Source organism: Dryas octopetala, chromosome 4, assembly GCF_963921425.1.
Source record: "Dryas octopetala chromosome 4, drDryOcto1.1, whole genome shotgun sequence".
Classification (NCBI taxonomy): domain Eukaryota; kingdom Viridiplantae; phylum Streptophyta; class Magnoliopsida; order Rosales; family Rosaceae; genus Dryas; species Dryas octopetala.
In genome coordinates, this window is record NC_141369.1 from 1,176,898 (window position 1) to 1,200,744 (window position 23,847).

The 23,847-nt window shown below is 36.5% G+C and overlaps 2 protein-coding genes and 1 pseudogene across 2 annotated transcripts; all 3 read right to left on the reverse strand.

The window, feature by feature from the left end:
• Positions 1-2,209: 2,209 nt before the first annotated feature.
• Positions 2,210-4,939, reverse strand: LOC147285998 (uncharacterized; annotated as a pseudogene).
• Positions 4,940-10,085: 5,146 nt separating this feature from the next.
• On the reverse strand, positions 10,086-11,596 carry LOC147285999 (protein STRICTOSIDINE SYNTHASE-LIKE 10-like). The gene is made up of 3 exons (XM_086242453.1): positions 11,111-11,596; positions 10,726-10,995; positions 10,086-10,634 (listed from the first exon to the last, which is right to left on the reverse strand). Exons 1-3 carry the CDS (start codon positions 11,374-11,376, stop codon positions 10,139-10,141), a joined length of 1,032 nt encoding a protein of 343 aa, XP_086098579.1. The 5' UTR covers positions 11,377-11,596; the 3' UTR covers positions 10,086-10,138.
• A 6,654-nt stretch (positions 11,597-18,250) lies between these two features.
• Positions 18,251-21,973, reverse strand: LOC147286000 (NC domain-containing protein-like protein). The gene is made up of 2 exons (XM_086240287.1): positions 21,703-21,973; positions 18,251-19,139 (listed from the first exon to the last, which is right to left on the reverse strand). Exons 1-2 carry the CDS (start codon positions 21,794-21,796, stop codon positions 18,466-18,468), a joined length of 768 nt encoding a protein of 255 aa, XP_086096413.1. The 5' UTR covers positions 21,797-21,973; the 3' UTR covers positions 18,251-18,465.
• Between the last annotated feature and the right edge of the window lie 1,874 nt (positions 21,974-23,847).

The following is a 23,847-nucleotide window of genomic DNA, read 5'->3' on the forward strand; positions in this document are numbered from 1 at the left end:
AATACCTCTTTCAAAATTAATTGCATACCAAACCAGAAACAAAAACGTACCCAATTCAGCTTACACTTTGTACCACCTCACCTCCCACACCTTCTCTCTCTCACCCCAAATGCTTCAATTTAAACCTTCAAAATTCAGAAAAGACCCAAATGCACAGCCAAACAACAACCCTAGGTCATCCATAGCTCACACAGATCATAAAAAATTAACACAAAGCCCTAAGTCATTCACAGCTCACAATGATCATCACAAAAAAAAAAAAAAAAAAAAAAAGCCCTAGGTCATCCATAGCTCACACAGATCATCACAAAAATCAACACAAGGGAGAGAGAAAGAGAGAAGAGAGATACATAGCTATTGAAGACAATGGTAGCGGATAGCTTCAATCGATGGTCGTAGTGTTCGATTTGCACTATTACAAATAGTATCAATTTTGGCGGACAACGCTGGAGGATTAGACTTGTCCGACATGAATTTTCAAGAATTCCTGGCGAACTAATTGATCATATGTTGCGGACCATTCCGCCAAGATTGATCAATCTTGGCGGACCAATCCGCCACAAATAAATAATTAAGCGGGAATTATCCCGCCATCAGAAGGGTGGATATCAATCCTATCGGACTGGACTGCCAGGATATTAATTCCTGTCTGATTGGGCCGCCAAGACTTTAATTCGCCGCCAGGATTGCGTGCGTTGTTGGGAGGGTCGCGTGCATTGTTGGGAGTGCGTGTTAATCCAAATTAATCCCAATATAAAATAAAACAGTGGTCCCAAGGTGTGTATTAGTTAGACAAGTGTCTATTGTATTAGAGGTGTTGACTGGATAAGTTAATCATGTGACTAATTTTAAAATGATGGCACTAAACATATATATGCTTAAGTATTATATTATACTATCATGTGTCTTATACAATCTACCAAACGTTCCCTATATGTAAAGCAAAATTATGATTTTGCGGGCTGGCTCTCCCTACCTTTAATAGCAATCCTCCAAGAGCTTTTAAACGGTATGCCACACTTGAAAAAAAAAAAAAACTAGCAATTAATACAGACGCAACAAGATTACAAGCTATTCACTTGGAGCCCCAAACTGTCTCAATCCTACAAAAATGGTTAAAAAAATTTTTTTTGCCAAACAACCATATGGAAAACAATAGTAATTTTTTATGATATCAGAGCAAGATATCCTGTTATTTTGCCATGCTTTCTGTTAACCATAGGAAATGAAACGCTTGTGGTTATGAACATTTATTAATTCTTATTTCCAAGTGAAGGATAATGAGTTAACAAGTAGATGATGAATTTGACAGAAAAATTCACCCTTTTCTTTCAATGTGTTTACCATTGACTTGATCCAATATTCGAAGCTTGAATTCTGCATAAATTGCTCTCTTGGTTGGAAGGCTCTTCGAATCGGCCAACAGTAAGGAAACTGTTATTGATTTGCCCCTTTGAATAGAATCCCCATTTGGAAAAACCTTTAACTTCCTAGAATTGGTAGAAAAAGAAAGTAATAGATGTCAGTCTAGGTTACAAGATTGCATTGGTGAAGTCAAACAGACAAACTCATGTACATGCACAAGCACGGGAGCAGGCAGAAGTGGAAAAGATGTTAAGATGTACATACCAATTTCTTTCTCCAACAGTGAAAGCTTTAGGTAGATAAGAGATTTTACATGTTATAACTCAAAGTACCATTGCTAGGTTCCTTAACCATGGTGAGAGATTCCCATTCGCTATTGTGGCTGTAAACAAAAACCTCTGCTCCAAACTCGCAGCAAAACTTACCAAGTTTGCTTGCCATTGCAGAATATGTGCTTTCAAGTGCCAACTGATGGATTAGTACAGAGCGAAGAAAAAAAATGTGTACATAAATTGAGATAGAGGAAAGCAATACAAAATACAAGTCAGTCAAGTTAAGTTGGAAACTACTATACTAATTGATCTGATTATAAGATTATTTAAGGCAAGACATATAAATATAGATAGAGGAAAACAACAGACAATACAAGTCATAATCAAGTTGGATATTACAATGCTAATTTATCTGATTGCATTTATTCAATTTACAACTTGAAAGTAACTGATAAAGTTCACAATGATACATTTCAAAGATTGGAAAGTAACTGATTAAGTTTACACAATTCATGTATAGGGCTTCCAATCCAAAGATTGGAGTCCATCTATGTCAATGATAAAGTTCTCTCTCATGAGAAAACCTTAATCAAAGACACAGCAAGGATTCCAACTTCAACTGTTAATGTATCATTGTTAATGAATCCCTTCTCGGAATCGTGGAGATTCTCCAAAGACATAAAGACTGAATGACCCCAAGTGTAACTTGAAGAACTGAACCAGTGCATATATACGAAGTGTTACGTATGAAAAATTGGTAATATATTAAGATATATGAGCAAGAGATCTCGTTATTAATTGGTCATTCATGATCAAGGTAAGCAGAATACCAAACCTTTCAATAAATCTGATTATTTTTCCATATTTTGTAACCTTAGGAAATGAATGTTTTGTGGTTATGAACCTTTTTTAATTCATATTTCCAAGTGAGCACAATGAGTAGTCAAATAGATAATGAATTTGAGAACGAAAATAGGGGTGAGTTACCTGTTTTTTCCATGTGTTTACCATTGACTTGATCCAATATCCGAAGCTTGAAATCTGCATAAATTGCTCTCTTAGTTGGAAGGTTCTTCAAATCAGCAAATAAGAAAACTGTTAGTGATTTTCCCCTTTGAGCAGTGTTCACGTTTGGAAAAACCTGTAGCATCCTAGAATCAGTAGGAAAAGAAAGTAATAGATTGTCAGTCTAGGTTGCAAGTTTGCATTATAGAATGTCAAACACATGTACATACACAAGCACACGAGCAGACAGAAGTAGCAAAGATGTAAAGATGTACATACCAATTTCTTTCTCTAACAGTGAAAACTTTAGATAGATAAGAAGTCTAATCTAGTCATGCTGAGAAATTTTTCAACTTATAAGTTCCATCAGTAGGTTCCTCAACCATGGCAAGAGACTCCAATTCCCTATGGTGGCTTTAAACAAAAACCTCTGCCCCAAGAGGGAGGAATTCTTTAAAACCCCAATCAGTCTTCTCCGCATGAAATCGCCTCATTGCTCCATCAGCATCTGTACAATTTGAAAATTGAGTAAATTGTATGGGAAGCATCGGCAATTATGCATGCATTCATTCACATGTGTATATCAATTAGCAGAGAGTTCACCTTGGATGGTCAAATACTTCTTCGGTAAATGATCAAATACAAACAATATAAAGTCTTCGTAAACCTTCCACCCTTGAGGAGAATTATCTGTCTCCGCTATTACCAAGTGGAGGGAGATGTAACCACTCCCCCACCTCATTTGTTTCATTTGGGTGAAGTGACAGCCTCCTCCAACACAAACATAAAACTATAAATACAGTGCCAAAAGATGGGGAATTTGAGAGAAACTAAGCATATAGATCTCATTTGATACATATGGTTTGATTGGATAGGTTACATGGCTAAATTCATGTGTATTCAACGAAGAATGTCTTTTAACTTGAAGGAAGAAGATGGATTAGCCATAAGGGGAAACTTATCCCACTAATCCCACTATTTTCAGGGGTTTAAAAGAATTTAGTTCCCCCTTATGACTAATCCATCTTCTTCCCATCTTCTTTCTTCAAATTAGAAGCTTCTTCCTTGATACACATGAATCTAGCCATTTAACCTATCCAATCCAATCCTATGCATCAATTGAGGTCTTAAAGTATAAGCTAGATGTCAATAGTATTTTGGACAGCACTCTTATTTCTCAAATGGTAAGCATATAAAAGCGTTCATAGGGAGACAAAGTAGACCATTAAAACCCACCATTTGTGTCCACCAGGTGCTTCAATGACACCAGAATCATACTTTTCTACTTGGTCTTTGATAGCAAGAAATATGACCGTATTTTCAATGAAAAGTGAGCTGGTGGAAGGTCTCTTATGGATCTTGAAACCCCTGCTGTACATTTACAACAGCAGAAGAAACTTATGGCAAAAGGCTAGTGTTACATGGGCAAGCAACAATATAGTTAATGTTCAATAATCTCATACTGGTATAAGAGTGTTACCGTGAGTCAACTCTTTCAATTAATTACTGTAATTAGTTGGTAACAAGGTCAAACCTTGTAATTAGGTAGAGATATACGGGTGTAATTATGCATTGATTTATTTCCTGTAATTGTGGCTTAGGCTCTGTACATATACCACTTTGTGGTGTCTTTGAAAGTTATGCGAATATAGAAAATTATTTCCTGAACCTAGATTTGACATGGTATCAGAGCCAAGTTCTTATGAACTGGGCTTGAGTTCTAGGTTTAGTTTTACTGATTAATACTATCTTAACTGGGTTTTTTGAGAATTTTTTTTCCATAAAAATTCTATATCCTATTGTTTTTTTTTTTCTTCTTCGAAATTTTTTTTTTCCAGGAAATTTCATATTATTGGACTTGGATTGCTACTGTCTGTTTTGCACAGAGCATCCAGCACCAAATCTGATCATCATCTCCGGGTAGACCTGCGATCCGCTGCGAAATCGGCTCTAAATTGCCGCCGCGACTCTCAACCTCTGATTATCGGCTGTGCTTGTCAGTGTTCCTCCTGGTCTCGCTTGCTCATCGCCGCTCTCGCCGTCGAAGCTTGCGAAGAACCGACCGATACCAATCTGAGGATCGTTGCGGCTCTGGTTTGCTCTAGGTGTGTCCTCTGTGTGAGTTCTCTGTAACCCGCCGCCGCTATCCTCAGCCTCGATCCGCCGAAATCACTGATTGGTTTTTCCGCTGCGACCGATTGCAAGACAGCCGAGAGTTTGCTGCTCCACCGAGGAAGATCATTGCCGCTGCACTCATTGCCGAACCACTCATCTTCGTCGCCATCAATGACGATCATCCCCGCGCCGTTCTGCCGCTCACTAGGGTTCCGCTCTTCTATTTTAGTTCTTTAGTATTATTAGTTAAAAAAAAAAAAAAAAAAAAAAAAAAAAAGGAATTTTTTTTTTAGATACTCAAGATATGTCTTTCTTAATTGCTCCCGATAAGACATATTTGGCAGCTTCTGACTCTAAGGTGGAGACGTTGGTTCCTAGTCAAAATTTTGTCTCTACTTGCGGTTTTGCTGCCACGTCAGGTACACCTACTTCTGCTTTGAGTACTCAATTTACATGTGATAATGCTTGGATAATTGATTCTGGTGCTTCTGACCATATGACTAATAATCAGTCTGTGTTTCAGTCTTTGTCAAAACCTATTTCTCCACATTTTATTACTAATGCCAATGGTGTGTCTTCTCCCGTTGTAGGAGTCGGTACTGTGCCCTTGTCTCCATCTTTGTCTTTATCTAATACACTCTTTGTTCCGTCGCTAAATTGCAATCTTATTTCTGTTAGTCAACTAACCAAATCTCTCAATTGTGTTGCAACTTTTTTTCCCACTCATTGTATTTTTCAGGACATCCGCACACAGGAGAGAATTGGTAGTGGTACTAGAAGAGGGGGTTTGTATTATCTAGACAGTGATGGACATATAGGCCGCTTTGGACATGCTCATTTAGTTGATGACAAGGTCTTGGGGAATAAGAAGCTGGTTTGGTTGTGGCATCGCCGATTAGGCCATCCTTCGTTTTCTTATCTTCGACGGTTATTTCCCTCCTTGTTCATTGGTTGTAGTGCTTCAGACTTTCGGTGTGCAACTTGTGTGATGGCTAAAAGTCACCGAACTTCGTTTACTCCACGTGATCATCGGGCTACTGCTCCTTTCCAACTTGTTCATTCTGATGTTTGGGGGCCCGCTCCACTGCCTACTACTCACGGTATGCGCTGGTTTATTACTTTCATTGATGATTGTACCAGAATGGTGTGGGTTCAGTTTCTCCGATATAAATCTGATGCTTGTGCTGCCATTAAGTCTTTCTATCACATGGTTCAAACTCAATTTCAGTCTCGTATTCAAATTCTTCGTTCTGATAATGGAGGTGAATTTGTCAATCACGAGTTACGTGCTTTCTTTGATTCTCATGGCGTCCTTCATCAGACTTCATGCTCTCATACTCCCCAACAAAATGGGGTTGCTGAGAGGAAAAATCGACATTTGTTGGAAGTTGCTCGAGCATTGTTGATTGGTGGACGTGTACCTACTTATTTGTGGGGTGCTGCCCTTAGTTCTGCTGTTTATCTTATTAATCGAACTCCGTCCAGTGTTTTGGAGTTTCGTCGACCTTTGGATGTTTTGTCTGATCACTTTGCTCTTCCCTCTATTTTACATTTGGAGCCTCGGGTATTTGGTTGTGTGGTTTTCGTCCACATACATCCTCATCAGCGTGACAAGCTTCACCCTCGTGCTCTCAAATGTATCTTTGTGGGTTATGGCTCTAACCAAAAAGGTTATCAATGTTATGATCCTTCAACTCAGAGATTCTATGTGACTATGGACGTTACCTTCCATGAACATGAGTTATTTTATCCTATGACAAGTACTGATTCTTCCCTTCCGGGGGAGACGAATGTTGAAGCGACGACTCAGACCGAATGGGTTTTAGACTTGGGGTTTTATGATACATTCAAGATGAAAGAGCCTTTAGAAGAGACAAAGGAAATTGAATCTGAGCATTCTACTTCTTCTAGTGATCACGGTCGTCCTGAACGCTCATCTGAACACTCAACTCCAAACGGGGATGGTGAACAACATGCTCCTGAACATGTTATTTCTGGTGATGTTCATGATAATACAACTCCCTCTATTGAACCACTAGTACAATCATCTCCAGATGTGCTTCTTGAGGTACCTTCTTCTTCTGATTTGTCTGATTCTGTGTCTAATTCTCCAAAATATCAACTTCCACCTCGTAGTACTCGAGGAATCCCTCCTGTTATGTATGAACCTGATCCTAAAGCCAAAGTCAAATATCAAATTAATAATCACGTTTCATCCCATAGGTTATCCAAGTCATATGCATCTTATGTACATCAATTATCTTCTGCATCTATCCCTAGTAAATTGCAGGATGCTCTAGCAGATTCTAGGTGGACCAAAGCGATGACAGAGGAAATGGAAGCATTGAAGAAAAATGGAACTTGGGAACTTGTTCTCCTACCGAAGGGAAAGAGAACCGTAGGATGTAGATGGGTATTTGCAGTGAAACATAGAGCAGATGGATCCATTGAAAGGTTCAAAGCTCGGTTGGTTGCAAAAGGGTACACTCAGTCTTATGGTGTTGACTATCAAGAGACTTTTGCACCAGTTGCCAAGCTGAATACAGTCAGAGTGCTTTTATCGTTAGCTGCCAATCAGAATTGGCCACTTCTCCAGTTTGATGTCAAAAATGCATTCTTGCATGGAGATCTCACTGAAGAAGTATATATGGATCCTCCTCCAGGCATATCAGAGTATTCAGACACAGGAATGGTGTGTAGACTGAAGAAAGCTCTTTATGGATTGAAACAGTCACCAAGGGCTTGGTTTGGCAGGTTCACCAAAGCTATGAGGAATTTTGGTTACAAACAAAGTAATTCAGATCATACTTTGTTCTTGAAGCGAAGAAGAGGTAAAATCACTGCTTTGATTATCTATGTTGATGATATGGTGGTCACAGGTGATGATCCTGAGGAGATGTCTAATTTACAGCAGTATTTAGCTTCTGAGTTTGAGATGAAGCAGCTTGGAGACTTGAAATATTTTCTTGGGATTGAAGTGGCTCGATCGAAGCATGGTATTTTTTTATCCCAACGCAAATATGTCCTGGATTTATTATCTGAAACAGGGATGCTTGGGTGTAAACCAGCTGATACTCCTATTGAACAGAACCACAAGCTATTTGATTGTTTGAGTGCATCGTCTACTGACAAAGGGAGATACCAGAGGCTGGTAGGAAAATTGATTTATTTATCTCATACCAGACCTGATATTGCATATGCAGTAAGTGTGGTGAGTCAGTTCATGCATGACCCACGTAAACCCCACATGGATGCTGTAGAGCGCTTACTAAGATATTTGAAATCTGCTCCAGGCAAAGGTCTATTATTCTCGAATCATGGTCACCTGAAGGTTGAAGGATATACTGACGCTGATTGGGCAGGGTCGGCTGACAACAGAAGATCTACCTCAGGATACTTCACCTTTGTAGGTGGAAACCTTGTGACTTGGAGAAGTAAGAAGCAACCAGTAGTAGCAAGATCCAGCGCCGAAGCTGAGTATAGAGGTATGGCATTTGGGGTATGTGAGTTGCTCTGGTTGAAAAACTTACTGAAGGACTTGGGATTTAAACCAAGAATGGCAATGACTCTATACTGTGATAACAAGTCAGCCATTGATATTGCCCACAACCCTATTCAGCATGATCGAACAAAGCATGTGGAGATTGACAGACATTTTATCAAAGAAAAGCTTGAAGCAGGAATCATTAGCTTTCCATTTGTGAAGTCCGAAGACCAACTAGCAGATGTACTCACCAAAGCAGTGGCTAGCAGGGTATTTCTTGACTCACTTGTCAAGTTGGGCATGTGCGATATCCATGCACCAACTTGAGGGGGAGTGTTACCGTGAGTCAACTCTTTCAATTAATTACTGTAATTAGTTGGTAACAAGGTCAAACCTTGTAATTAGGTAGAGATATACGGGTGTAATTATGCATTGATTTATTTCCTGTAATTGTGGCTTAGGCTCTGTACATATACCACTTTGTGGTGTCTTTGAAAGTTATGCGAATATAGAAAATTATTTCCTGAACCTAGATTTGACAAAGAGGAAATTTGATGCATAATGAAATGAGAGGAAATAAAATGGAAATCTCTTAGAAAGTGCAGACTCATTTTTTAGACTTTTACCGTTATTCATTTTTATAACTTTTTTTTTTCTTTTTCTTTTTTTAATCCATATTAACATCTCAGACTAGTATTTTGGAGTACAATTTACTAGGCTTCACCAAAGGTCCAAAGTTTATGTTAGGTGAGGGACCTCAGTTTATAAAAGCTTTGTATCTTGTGTGGAGATTTACGACCCAGATAATGTCAAACCATGATGAGATACAAACTACTCTTGTACTGAGGCAGGGGTAGGTTGCAACATCACACAAAGAATACATATGTTTGCAGAAATTGGTTATCAATTTGAGAGTATCTTAACCATATGGTCTAGACTTATGGATGCATATACGATATATGCAATGCCAAGTCTCTCACTTAGCATTAACTCTTGAAAAATATTTTCCAGCAAAAACAACAAGAAAGATATGTGTTATTAGTGTTAAAACCTCATGGCCTAACTCATTCTTAAAAATTGGCTTGTAAAGTAAGGATTGCCCAAGGCTTTCAGCGTTTAAACAACAATGGTTGCTTAATAATTACATTATGAAAAATCTGTAATTTGGTGAATTGGAGAGATGTCATGCTTGTTGGTTTGGCTGTCTCTTTTTTGTTTTTAATTTTAAAACATTTGATGGTGCGTGTGGTCAATGCTAACTGATGTTGGTGATGTTCCTGTCCAAGAAATTCGGGATTCTGGACTAGACGATGACAGATTGATGAAAGTCATTAGTGAGTCTGTCAAGCTAGTGATGGAAGAGGTAGGTTATTTGCAGGATGGTGTACAATTATATCTCACTAGTTATGACTTCTCTGTTTTGGTAGAGGCAACGAATATGCTCATCTAGCTTGATAACTCTGAAACTAGCTTTGCCATATGCTTTAGATTACTTTCCAAAAGTTGAATTTTTGAACCATCGATCAACAGGACGTACTTATAAGTTATAACTTCACTTTTCAGAAATATTAAATGCTTCTCAGCAAGATTTTAGATTTAAATCTTTCATGATATAACTATTAGGTTATTGTAATACTTTTGGGTCTGTCATTATTCACCGAAAACTGTCATCTTTTTAATGTTAAATTCAATACAAATGTAACTGAGCCAATTTCTCACATAAAGGGTTTAGCTTTAAAGTTGCGATGAAGAACAAGTCTAAGCATACTATTATGGGAGAACTTAGACATGTGTTAACTTACAAGAAAAAAAAATTCTCCTATCCAGTAACGAATTGATTTGAAATTAAAGATAAATGACTTATTACATGTAATTAAGGAGTTAATACTTTTGTCATCTAAACCCTGAGAACTCCTACATAAGCATTTGTCGGCGACCCTACCCACAACCAGCCATTATATTCATGAATTTCACTAATAGACTGGAGCCTTGTATCACCATCTCCATCTAACACCTCCAATATATTACCTTGCTCATCAAGCTTTACCGCTACAGGATTTCCGCTTAACCATGGAACGACTGAAGCTTTTGGGACCCCCCCATTATTTAGGGCCACCCAAAATTCTCCTTTGTCGTTTCGTTGAATGTTATCTGCAGCCCTTTCTAGTTGAAAAAAAAGTTCAGCCCTATAAGCTTTGGGTCCACGAAGCCAAAACCTATGAATTTTATTTGTGGCACCTTCGACTACTAATAGGAAAGAATTATCCTTGCTCATAGCCACACCATTTGCGAAACCCAAGCCAGGGAGCAACACTGTCACCACGTTTGTCCAAGGGTTATATTGCAATAACCTTCCTGTTTTGTCACCAGAGTTGATTATCGAAGGCCATGCCCTTATGAGAGAAAAAAAAACAACAAAAATTGTTAAACAAATTAAAAAAAAAATAATTGATGAAATTATCCATTGAGCCGTGTACTATGTACCTTCTTTGGTATATTGTGCTAGTATCTGTAAAATAAACCATTCCTGTTCCAGTATCAATGTCTAAATCATTTAGGAAACGGAATGGCACTCCTCCAACAGAATTGGCAACTTTTTGGGTCAAACCACCATTGGGCCCTGTCTTTAGAAGTCCAAAATAAGCATCTGCAATGTAGAGTTCGCAAGTGGTAGGGTCGAATTTTAGGCCGAGTGGTCTCCCACATATAGGTTCAGTGGCTGGATTGGTTGAGCCATCACATAATAACCTTGGCCTATTTAATATAAAATTCACTCGATCAATTTTATTTTTGATTTAAAAAGGAAAATTAAGCATAAAATTAAGTCGATAGAAACTTGGAGGTAGGGTGTTAAAAAATTGATATTTACCTGTATGTTCCGTATGCGGAGGTGTATGCGAACTCAGTCCAACCAAGCTGAGATCCTTGCCACTTAAAGATTCTTCCATCTGAAACTCCGACATACGGTCCTCTTCCATGGCAGTCGAAAGCAATGCTCTCGGGGCCAGTCACCCTCGAGAGGTCAATTTGAAGGTAACGTTGGAGGTTATGATGAACCACAGAATAACCTTCTCCAGGCTTAGCAGCTGATAGAACGCTGATTAGGAACAAAAGGAATAAGCACGACAACCTCATCTTCACTGAATGGAGTATGATTAATTGACTGATCGAATATGATTGAAATTACTTGTACCACTTGTGTTTGATTTGGCTGCATAAGTCTGCTATTTATAAACAAGTTAGCAGCCTGCGGTATATCCATTCCATATAGGATTTGGATCATCTCTTATTTCCTTTCCTTGGTTTAACTTGTTTATAGAGTCCCATCAAATATAGGAAGAACAGAACTATAGCGTATAAATTTAAGATCCTGTTGCTAGCCCAATCACTCTGGGATTTCCTAGATCACTCTTTATTTCTCAATTATGCTCTGATTCCGATGGTCAAATAATAAATATGTTTTTTCAGAAAGTGGTTAGAGTCCTAATATGATTAGGATGTTTTGTGTTGTTTTTTTGTATTGTGAATGTGTGTTTGATCTGATCCACTTTGTGAGGGTTGAGGATACTGGGCCTGCTGGCGTTTTTCAAGCTTTGCTTATGGGCTTTACCTTGTATTGTCTTTTTTTTTTTTTTTTTTTTTTAAAGGAAATACCTTGTATTGTCTTTTCTCTCTCTTTTCTCCTTATTTCAATGAAGCTACTTTGGCCAAAATAAAAGGTGTAATCATTAAGTTTTGTTGCTATATATACAGAATTTTATCCCATAAATGTTTGGTTTTTGACAGAGGATTTCTGTTGCAGGTTCAGCCTGATTATAAATCGAAGGACTGAATTAAAAATCAGTATATATTTTAAGGATAAAAAGTGGAGTCAGTTCTTATTTGATTTACTGTCCTAATATTTCCAATGTTTAAAAACTTTATATGCATTAAATACTCCAGCACACATTTCTTACACCTTTTGGTTCTGGGCAAAAAAACCAAACACAATCTCTGTTTATTCAACTGAAACTTGAAATGTAAGTGATAAAGTTCACACACTAGCTATTATACATCTCTGCAATTTGAATGCAGCTTCCAATACAATTCAAAGATTGGAACCATCTATGTTAATCACAAGAAACCAACCATTTGTGTTTACTTGTGTTTTTGATAATAAGCTGTATGACTTTATTTCCATCAGAAAGTGATATGGTGGAGACTCTCTTTCGTGACTTCTCTTCTCTGCAATATATTTACAAAAGTAGAAGAAAATAATGAAAAAGGCTAGTGCTTCTCAAATATTCGACATTCTAATAAAGATGCTTCAATGAAACCAAAAATATATGACAAACATAAAGCAAAATAATAGGAGTTGGAAAAAAGGAATTGATGATTCATGATAGTCGGGATAAAACTTCTATTGGAAATCAACCCAAAAATGCTCATTTTGTGAGAAGGAAACTTTGAGAGGGCAAGAGATTAGCAAAACATACCAAGTCTGTTTGCCATTGCAGAATTTGTGTTTTCAAGCACCAACTGATGTATTAGTTCAGAGCCAAGGCAATCATATATATGGAAATAGAGAAAAGCAATAAACCGCAAGTCAAGTCAAGTCAAGTTGGAAATTGCTATCCATGGTTGCAAGCATTATATATGTTTATGAGTAAAAACACTTTAAGATTATTTAAGGTCAAATTACAATTTTGGTCCCAATATTTTAGGTCATTTACTACTTTGGTTCTTATAGTTTCAATTTTGTCCATTGTATCTTTGTGGTTGTCTAACAGTTGTGATTAGGAGAAATTTTTGTCGCATTAACTGATGCAAAACCCGCGTAGCGCGAACAAATATGAACACGTGCATATGTAGTGCTTTAGTGTAGCACAAAAATTGCCAAATTGAACCTGCAAAGATGCAAAATACACAAACTACAGACTACAGAGTATATCTGATCATTAGCTCTCTAGGCTGCATTTCCATCAGTAACCAACTAACCACAGTTTGTAAAGTGTAAAGTGTATACTACCGAGAGATGTATCATCATTCTCCACAAATTCACTTTACCAAAAAGTGAAAAGTCCATTTCAAAACTAACCCATTATAAACAACCAGCCAAAAATAAAAACAACAGCCACAGAGGCACACATCATACTCTATATATCTTCCTAATAAGGATGTTTCAGTGAAACCAAATGACACACATAAAAAAAAAAGTAGGAAAAGGAAAAAGGCAAAACATACAAAGTGCTTCATTGTTGATATTATGTTAGAGGCAATACTCAAGTTCTCCGTTGCAGCGTACATGCTTTCAGTGGCAACTGATGGATTAGTACAGAGTTAAGGCCCTTAAGGCAACTTCTACCTTCCTTTCCAAAAAAAAGGGCAACTTCTACATTGGAAAATAGTAGTAATGTGAGTATTGTGAGTGTCTTTGTGATGTCATTGCTCACGACTGCTTGTGAGTATTTTTTTGGTCGGGGAGTATTTTGAGTCGGTGTTTGGGTGAAGTGTGAATTGATCATGTTTTACGGCTCAAAACTTAGTCCACTGTAGTGTGGTCCTTCAATGGGAAAAAAGTAAAGTTGAAGTTACAATTTTAGTTTTTAAGTCATGTTATGAAAATAGCTGCATTGCCCCTCTTTCATGAATGGAGAGGAAAGCATATACAAAGAGTTTGCATGGTTTGAGTACAAAAAGGGCTGCTTAAATTAGCATTGCAGCCTCATAATCTGTAGAAAGTCCTACATGTTAGGAGATGGGGTGTCATATACTCAAGATAAGTTAAGATCACAGGTTTATCGAATTTACAAAAATGGCACTTTATCAAAAAATTATTTCCTTAGAAAAAAACTTTATCTAAAATAACACCAGCACTGGTGTGGTGGGGTGCTACGTTGACCAGCACCCCGCTGGCCACCGCTGCTGGTTGACAGCATTGATTAATGGCAGAGGGTTGCTATTGCAGGTTGATCCTAATTATAAATCAAACAACTAAATTAAACTGTATATAGTTCACAGACCATGCAAAGACTGCAATCTGATTACAGAGGATGTTGGCAATGTTGTTGTGAAGCTTGGAGTCTATGGTGGTTGAGATGGTTGTTGCAGGTTAAGCCTAATATGAATCAAAGGACTAAAAATCAGAATATATTTGAAGGATAAAAAGTGGAATGTCCTTATTGTATTATTATCCTATTAAGTTCTTAAACTGATTAAGGTATTAGTTTTAAGTTCAACTCTTATGAGCCTCTATCTTTGAGGAGTGATTTCTTATTGTAATTGGAGCTTCCTTTGTCAAAATGAATTCAGGCATCACTAAAATAAGCAATGTTCGTTAAGTATTTCCCAACTTTATATATGCATTAAATCCCACAGATACTCTAGTACACATTTCTTCAACCTTTCTTGGGCTAAAATTGGAAACATTGGCCAAAACAACCAACACAAATCTCTATTTATTCAATTGAAACAGAGTGCAGCTATTTGCACACCTTTTTTTTTTTTTTTTTCTTTTTGCACACCCCACTAATTTATTTTGTCAAATTACTTAATTGACACAAAAAGAAATTACCTTAAAGGACAACCCACATCATTTGAAAAAAAAAAAAAAAAAAAAAAAAAAACCTCTCCTTACACACCCCAAACTCAACACTCCTAAACTACAATTACACACTCCACCCTCAATCTCACCTCCAACCACAACCAAAACACACCCCACCCGTGACCCCACCTCCATCCCAAAATTGCCGACACCTACCTCCCGCCGTCAACCCGCCTTCATCGCCGCCATGCATCCTCTCTCCATCATAGCCATTGGAAGTTGGAGACATGCCCTAACATAAAATTTATGGATTTGAATGTAAATCTAATGCTTTCTAATCTAATTTCAATTGGTTAATTCATCCCAATACATTTTTCATCAGTTTGCGATGATTTGGATTGAGGTTTTTTAGAGTGCAAGAGTGAATTTTTTGATTATTCATTTTCGGATTCGCAGGTCATTCGGCACTAGTCTGCTGAACATTTCGGTTTCGTTCGATAGTAAGCTATCAAACCTTTCAGTTTCGTTCGGTAGTAAGCTGCTGAACGAAACTAAAAGGTTCGACAGCTTACTACCGAACGAAACCGAAATGTTCGATAGCTTACTACCGAACGAAACCGAAATATTCGGTAGACCAGTGCCGAACGACATGCGAAACCCTATAACCCAAACCCGAAATTTCAATCTTGTCTGAAAGGGTTGAGTGGGTGTGTATTGTTTGAATGGATTGGGTGGGGTGTGTAAGAGAAATTTGGTAAGATTAATGAGATTGAGGGTATTTTGGTAATAAGAGGGGTGTGTTAAAGAGAAATTTTACATTTTATAAGATGGTAGAGAGTGTGTAAGAGAAAAGTGTGTGCAAAAAGAAAAAAAAGAATGTGTAAATAGCAGCTCTCTTGAAACACCTCTGCAATTTGAGTATAGCATAGAACTTCCAATACAGTTCAAAGATTGGAACCATCTATCTTAATGATAAAGACCTCTCTCATTACTCATGAAAAAACCGTAATAACAAGCATAACAAAAGACAAAAACAAGCACAACCTTTGTTTATTCAATTGAAACTTGAAAAGTAACCGATAAAAGCTCACACACTATAATACACCTCTGCAATTTGAGTACAGCATATTCATAGGGTTTCCAATACAATTCAGAAATTGGAACCATCTGAAATGTTAATGATAAAGATCTCTCTCATGAAAAAACCTTAATCTCAGACACAACAAGGATTTCAACTTCAGCAACTAATGTATCATTCTTAATGAATCCATTCTCGGTTTCATGGAGATTTGTCAACTGCATAAAGGTTGGAAAACCCCATTGAGGGCTTGAGGAACTGAACCAGTGAGAGAACCACATAAAACATATATGCATATATAGTGAGTGTTATAAACACTTTTAAAAGGTTTTAATTCAAATTAAAAACTTGTTTGAAACCTTTTTCCCTAAGAAAATGAGTAAAAACCATCAAAGAGATTAAAAGACTCTTACTAGTTACTGCTAGTTCAAAGGAAACTCAAGAGTGTCACTTGGTGCTAGATTGATTTAAAAATATCCTCATAGCTCTTAGCTATGGGATTTCTCTAGCACTATTGAAACACGTGGAGTTCCAAGAACTCAAAATGCCAAAACAATTTACCATACAAGATATAAAGAAAATTACCTCACAAGTTATTCAAAATTAAGCTCAATAGTTTTTGCAAACAGATTGAGTGAGCTGTGCTCGTAAATTTTTAAGAAAATCCACAGTTCCACACACATTCAAATGCACTGAGAATTTCCAGTATGAATCTAGACTTACTGAGTTTGGTGTACAAAAATACTCATGTATAATGGGGTTTTGTAAGTTGTGTATTGAAATCCATGAAATTTCCTTTTCTTCATAAATCACAGTACTGCCTATAAGCAAAGCTGACTTAAGAAATTCACCATTAAATCATCAAAGCTCCATTTTCTATGGTTTTGGTCTTAAACCGTTTGTTAATAAGTCTAGTTTTAGCACAAAACAATTTAATAAATTTAGCATAGATCCAAAAATTAGCTGAAACTTTAGTGAAGCCCCAGTCGGTCTGAAAATTAAAGTGAAGGCCATTCTATTTACATATCCCATTAAAAGCATAACACAGAAACAATATAGGAAATGGAGGAAGCAGAGAGCGAACCAAAACCCAAAGCGAAGCTTTGAGATTGCCCGCGACTCGATGTGTGAAAGCCATTCTTCTTAATTGTTTCTTCACTCAAATTGTCGCCTCAACACCATAATCAACCGCTACGGTATTTGCTTAATTGCTTTCATCATGGATCAGGAGAAGGAGGTGATGACGAAGATGATTGGAGATCTGAAGGTGGAGGTTGTCAGGTTGCATCTCAAGACCAAGTGGATCAAGCTCTCGCGCGACTAATACCGAATCTAGATGGTCGGTGTCGTCGTCATCGGCCATAAAGCTAGGGTTTGTGAAGGTGAAGAGGAACAATGCAATTGGATTGGAAGGTAGGAGTAAGAGCTTGGGGTTGAGTGGTGGAGGTAATGGAGGATCCAGGTTTTTATGGCCAATTAAGAATACAGACAAGTCAGTTTTCCAGAAATTGCTGTCAAATGGATACTTCAGGCACCTTTTTAATCACCAATGCACAACACTCACATAAGCATGCTGAATTCTCTTTTAGGTAGAAATGGTAGCTCATTTAAAAACATGATGTTGGGTCTACAACCAATCATATTTCTAAAAACTCTAGGGAAATCCGATTTCTTTAAGAACAAGTTTTCAAAACCCTATTCTTTAAACTTATAAACCAAACTCATAAAACCGAATATTTTCAAATTGAACTCAAACAAGCAAACACACCATAAGTAAGAGGGCTTACCCTTAAGCCAGAAATCGAACCCAACTCCCCAGCTACTTTGGTAGGTATCCGAAATGAAAATGTAATAGTAATAATGTTGCCCCCTCAACTGGCACGTTACAGTAACCATATAGTATAGCTCTGTACTATTTAGATCGTAATCTTTATATTTATATGTCATATATGTAACTGTTTAGATGAGAAATAAATCCTTAAGTGGCCATAGACCTTGTTTTCCTAACAAAAAAAAAAAAAAAAAAAACTTTTGTAGGCTTTTACTGTACAGATTTTATTGTCCATGAACCATATTTTTTTTATTTTTAAATTGATTTTTCTGGGTTTTAACCTAGTGCATTTACATTTGTATGGTCAGTCTTTTTTGTTTAACTTATTACAAAGATAAGAAGTAAAAAAAAAAAAATCAAATAAAATTAGAACATGCAGCAAAAAGAACTGGCCGTTCTATTTGTTGATCTTTCTTAAGTGACCTGCTAAAAATAACAACGCTACAGAGTCATTGCAAAATAGTTGTAGATAAGATGGCCTTAATGTCATGGTTGTGAAGGAAAATTGAAGTCATTGAACTAAGTGGACAATACTTACAAGTTGCCATTCTGCCTTGCATAAATAAATAACCAACAATTCGACCAAAACAATCAATAAACCAACAAAGAAATAAATATTTTACAGTTAAATCAAATGGAGAGCAGGCACATAGTTATCATGACAACCTCCAGCAAAATTCCAGATTTAAAAAAGAAAAAACAAACCTCCAGCAACATAACAATCCTCCATGCATTCAATAATCATAGGTCTAACCTTATTTTAAGCCATACAACTTCTGTTATGCACACAAATTAATCTTTCTTGGCCATTTCAGTTGCAACCTCTGACTCATCTGCGCCCAACGGAGCGATAAGTCTCTCGACCGGAACTTTTTTAACATCACGACGAATTCCAATATCAGAAACAAATCGACTAAGACAATACATGCCACAACCCACAGCACCCAGACCAGTAAAACTAGTAGTCAGAAATCGAAGCGGTGAAGAAACAATAGCACTTGCAGCGGCTACAATGGAGGCTGCCTGCCCACTCCTGCCCACACTAATGCTAGTAAACACAAGAAAACCTGTTTTGCAGTATATTGCAAAGTCTTCACAGTTGTTTTTGAAAACGTCATAGTTCCCAAAACCATTCTGGAGAAGGAAAGAAGCACGATGAAGGACATCATCAGGTGGGTCAGATGAGGCTAGGGTACAGGTACCCCCTCTAGCTTTGGCGATAAAGAAAGCTGGAGTGACACCATATTCAAAGAGGTAGAGAACACCGCCACCGAGAAAACAATCTATGCAAGAAGACATGACACCACCATCAAACCTTGATTGATCACCACATCTGGGGCAGGGAATGTCTGAAGAATGGGTTGGAGATGAGCTGAGAAGGATGCGGTCTAACACAGTACCTGTGCCAATTTCCTGGCCAGCTCCCCGAGTGAAGTGGATAACCTTTTCCTCACCAACATATATCCCTGAGGTCACATGGCAGACAAATAATCAGCAATGCCCAGTTTGCCAACATGACACAAAGATTCTCCACATATATAATACAGAAAACTGGCGAAAGGTGCAAAACAGGATGAAAAGGAAAAGAACAAGATTAAACTGCATAAGTATGTTTTCAGTCGTAAACACTACAGAGAGGGAGGGAGGGAGGGAGGGAGGGAGAGAGAGAGAGAGAGGGAGGGAGGGAGGGAGGAAGGGAGGGAAGGAGTAATTACTTGCAATAAAGTCACACCCCCTTACCTCAGACATTTTAAAGTTTTCAACATAAACTTTAATTTTTAATTTGTATGAAATATCTTTCACACAAAAAGTCCTAACATTTGATTGAGTCCTAACATTTGATTCTCCAAATATATATTTTGGTTGATCATATGTATATTACATCAAGAGCAATGTATAAGATCGTATGTATGAATCATTCAAATCACTACCTGCTGTTTTGGTTGATCATATATATAATGATTATTTATTCTGTGCCCCAACCGTGTTTTAATTATGTGACTAAATATTTTTTTTATATGGAGCTTTTATGTTGTAAAAAAAACAATAAACTAATAGGGATACACAACGTTTGCAGTTTGGTTGATACAGTAGCTAAATTTTTCTTTTCTAATATATTTAGGGCACCTACTGTTTAGGTTGATACACAAATATTCTTATCTTTAGATGATTGATAAATTATTTGCTCTATTGATGAATACACGTACAACTTCTACAACTTTGTAAAATTACTACTATTTTGGGGAGTGGTGGTGGGGGTAGTGTTACTCATAAGAAATATGAGACAATGTTTACTAAACAGAGTAGAGATATCCTAAATTCAAGCATCTTTTATAAAATTAATCACATGCTGCCTCAAATGATCTGTTATACATTATACAATATGGTTTAATTGCTTTATTGGCTTATTTCCTATTTCCGTTGGTTTATGATAATTCCTTTTGGTTCTATGTACATTTTTGTTATAATAATTTTGTAGAAGAGTTTGTTATAATAGTTGCTATATGTAAAATCATATAATCTGTCATAATGTTAGATAACATTATATAATCTGTTACACTTGTATTCACTACAACTGACATATTTTATTATTTTATATCAATTATGGTTAACTTTTTTTTATGCCTTTTAACTATCTTATTTGTTTCTCTTTATAGATTATTTGGTGATGAAAGTTGGTTTGAGAAGGGTGGAGAATTGAATATTTTTATTGTCCTTTTTTGTGGTGTATGAAAAATTAAATTTTGCATGGTGTTGGTGGAATGCATTTTGTACATACGGAAATGAAAAAGACATGATGGGATGCTTTGTTTGTTTATTTATTTTTTCTTGGACAGCTCATCTAACGAGTTAAGTGTGTCATATATTGTTACTTGTTTAATAATCAAGTTGTATTCCTGTTGAGAAATTATGACATGATTAATAATGGTGTTGTGTTGGTGTCATACCCATTTAGTTGAATATCTGTGTCTCAACCTAATACAAACATGAGAAACAAAACCGAACTGCCACCCCTACTGAATGCTTAGAATAATTTCGTATGAACTTCCTTTGCAAAGGGGTGAGGATCATTTCACTGGTCGGGAACAGGTTCTTGATGTAGAGCTTTGAAACCCTTTAATCAAGCTTTAATAGGAAATGGTGGTGGATATTTGGTTTGGAATGAAATAAGTTGTGGAGAAGATTGATTTTAGAAATATACGGTATTGAGTGAGTGGGTGGTATTCTAGGGAGATTAAATCTTCTTTTGGGACAAGTGTTTAGAAAGGTATTACAAAGGCTGGGATGGCATTTCCAAACTTGTGAGGTTTAAGACAAGGGACGGTAGTCAAATTTTCTTTTGGTTAGTATCTGATGTGGGATCATCCATTATTAGCATTTTCTAAACACAATACCTAACAGCAGTGCAATCTACATTGTTGATTAAAACTAGGACAAAACAAGTTTAAAATGTTGCATTGACTATTGACTAACCATACAAATGGCTCAACTGTAAACTCAATGCTACTTTGAGCCATTTTAGTCTGATAACCAAAATAACTTCTTAAAAAATCTTTCAATTTTCTTCAGGTTCCAGGCCAAAAACAAAATCTTCTGATTGTTGCTATTCCAACTACTCTTTCCACTGAAGACAAATTTTAACCATAATCATGCAAGACATAAAGAAAATACAAACAGCAACCCATTGTCACCTACAGTCATTTATTCTTCTATTCATGTAGTAAATCAGAAAAAAAACAAAACAAAACAAAACAAAAACAATCTTGCACACAGAAAAACAAAAACAAAAAACGAAAAGGTTGGAGATCCAATTCTATCCCAATAACATTTGCCCAAAAGTTTTAACTATCATATAAGTGGGTCAAAAATTCGAAATCCTAATTATCCAATCAATACAAAAAATGAAATTTTGTTTTTGGGTATCCGCAAAATGTAGGAAATGAAAGCTATATAGCAGACGATCATGAAAATGAAGCAGATAAAAAAAATAATTACTATAAAGAAAGAAGAGGACAAGGAGAAGAGTACCGTGATGGGCATAGAGGTAGGCGAGCCTCCATGAATAGATGTGATCTCCGGGTTTCAGTTGCTCCCTCTGGATCTTGTTGGACAGCACTCCCATTCCTTCTCTCTCTCTCTCTCTGCTGATTTTGATCAAACTTGTAATTTGAATGCCGAAAGCTCATCAATTCATCCCAAATTCAAAAATTGAAAAACTGATAGATAGGCGAGGGCACGCAATCGCTTCCTTCGCCTCTAAGTTTTTCTGCACACCTCTCTCTTTAATTTAGTTCCGACTCTTTCCTTTGATACAAACACGCTTGTGTCCAACGCCATTTCTCTCTTTATTTGATTTGATATTTTTTACTTTTGCCTTTTTGATATGTTACTTTCAGACGTTAATGATAATAATAAGTTAATAACTAATAACAATAATAATAACATCTCCCTTTCATAAATAAAAAAAGAAAAAGAAGAATTATAACATCTCAGTCAGCATTCCTATAGGTAAAGTAGTAAACGGCTTAACAAATTAGTATTAGTTGGATTCTTGCCATGTCATTGATCATTTAGTTTATTTTAACTTAGTTTAGTGTTTTGTAGGTTAAATGAGCAGAAATCCTAACATTTTGAGCTAAAATGGAGGTTTTCCTAGTCAAACTAAGAAATGTCAAGTTTTCATAATTTGTTGATGCTAAAAATCTCTAATCTAAGTTAGTCAATCAACCAATAAAATAATGAGCAATCTGACCTTAGGAGTGACGATGAACTGAACGCTTTCTTCAATTTTCTCGATCTTGGACGTTGGTTTCGAAGGGGGTTATACCTGCAATGACACTTCGACGCCTAAATGAGAATTTGCTCAATTTAGTATGCTTGTCAATGGGTATCAATTGCGTACCTTTGTTCTTTCTTCATGTGGGTATTTATAAGATTGATTTTCCTTGATCTTTGGGTTACCATGATCTTCATATCCTCCATTATCCATATTGGGCATGCAGTAGAACATTAGAGAAAAAGATGAAGATCATGGGTTTATGGGAATTTAATCCCATGACTTCGTGAGTGGGTGTGTATAGAGGATTGATTAACACACATGACTTGATTAATACTCTGGACCTTGATCCTTAATTCACTCCTTGGGCTTTGAACATAAGCTTTTAAGAGCCAGAGAGTTAAGTCTCGGCCCAGAGCATGACTTAGGCTGATCCATTGAAATTTGGTTCCGCAAATGCCCCATTTTCCTCCCTGCGTTGACACGCGTCTTGCGTGGATTGGCGTAGGGAGGAAAACATCAGTTAGTGCCGGTTTAGCAATTATGGCGCCCTTTGGTTTTTTGAGGTGCACTTAGGTGAGTATACCTCGTTTTTGGAACATTTGCTTTACCAATTTCAAAATTTGCCTACTCTTTTTTATCCATTTCCCCGTGTGATCTCATCTCAGGCAAATCCTAAGGTTTCCATTTTTTAGCAGAAAATTATCCAAATCCGAGTTACAGTGATCTTCCGCTTGTTGAGAACTGAGAAAAGAAAGTAGGCCTGGGAAGTCCCAAATTTTTTTGTTTTGAGAGTTGAGAATTTAGATGTGCGTTGCCCAAGGAATAAAATTTCGGATTTCGATGGAAATTTCGATGGAAATTTCGACGGAAATTTCGAAGATTTTTAAATTTCGACAAAAATTAGATGGAAACGATGGAAATTACTATCAAAATACGGAAATTTTGAATGAAACTTTACCATATGTTTATTTAACATATTATCTACTAAATTGATAAAAAACATTGAAGAAACTAATTATATATATAGTAGGCTTCATGTGATATAAGATGAATATAATGTGCGCTGGAGACAAATACTATTAAATAAAATTAGTATAATGAATAAATGAAATTAGTATATTATTTATACTCTATAAGCTATACATTAAACCCTATATATTTTATAATCTATACTCTATATTGTTTAAGATATGATATATGATATTAGGATTTAGGCCCTTTATGGTATTTTTAATTATTTTTTATATAAAAATATATTAAAGTTTATTGACTTAGGGTTTAAAAATAATTAAACGAAACTCCAAAACGGTCAAAAAAAATTCAAAACCATTTTTTTTTCTTTACAATTGCCCAAATGCCTCAAACCCCAATCAATCCTAAACCTTTTAATTTTT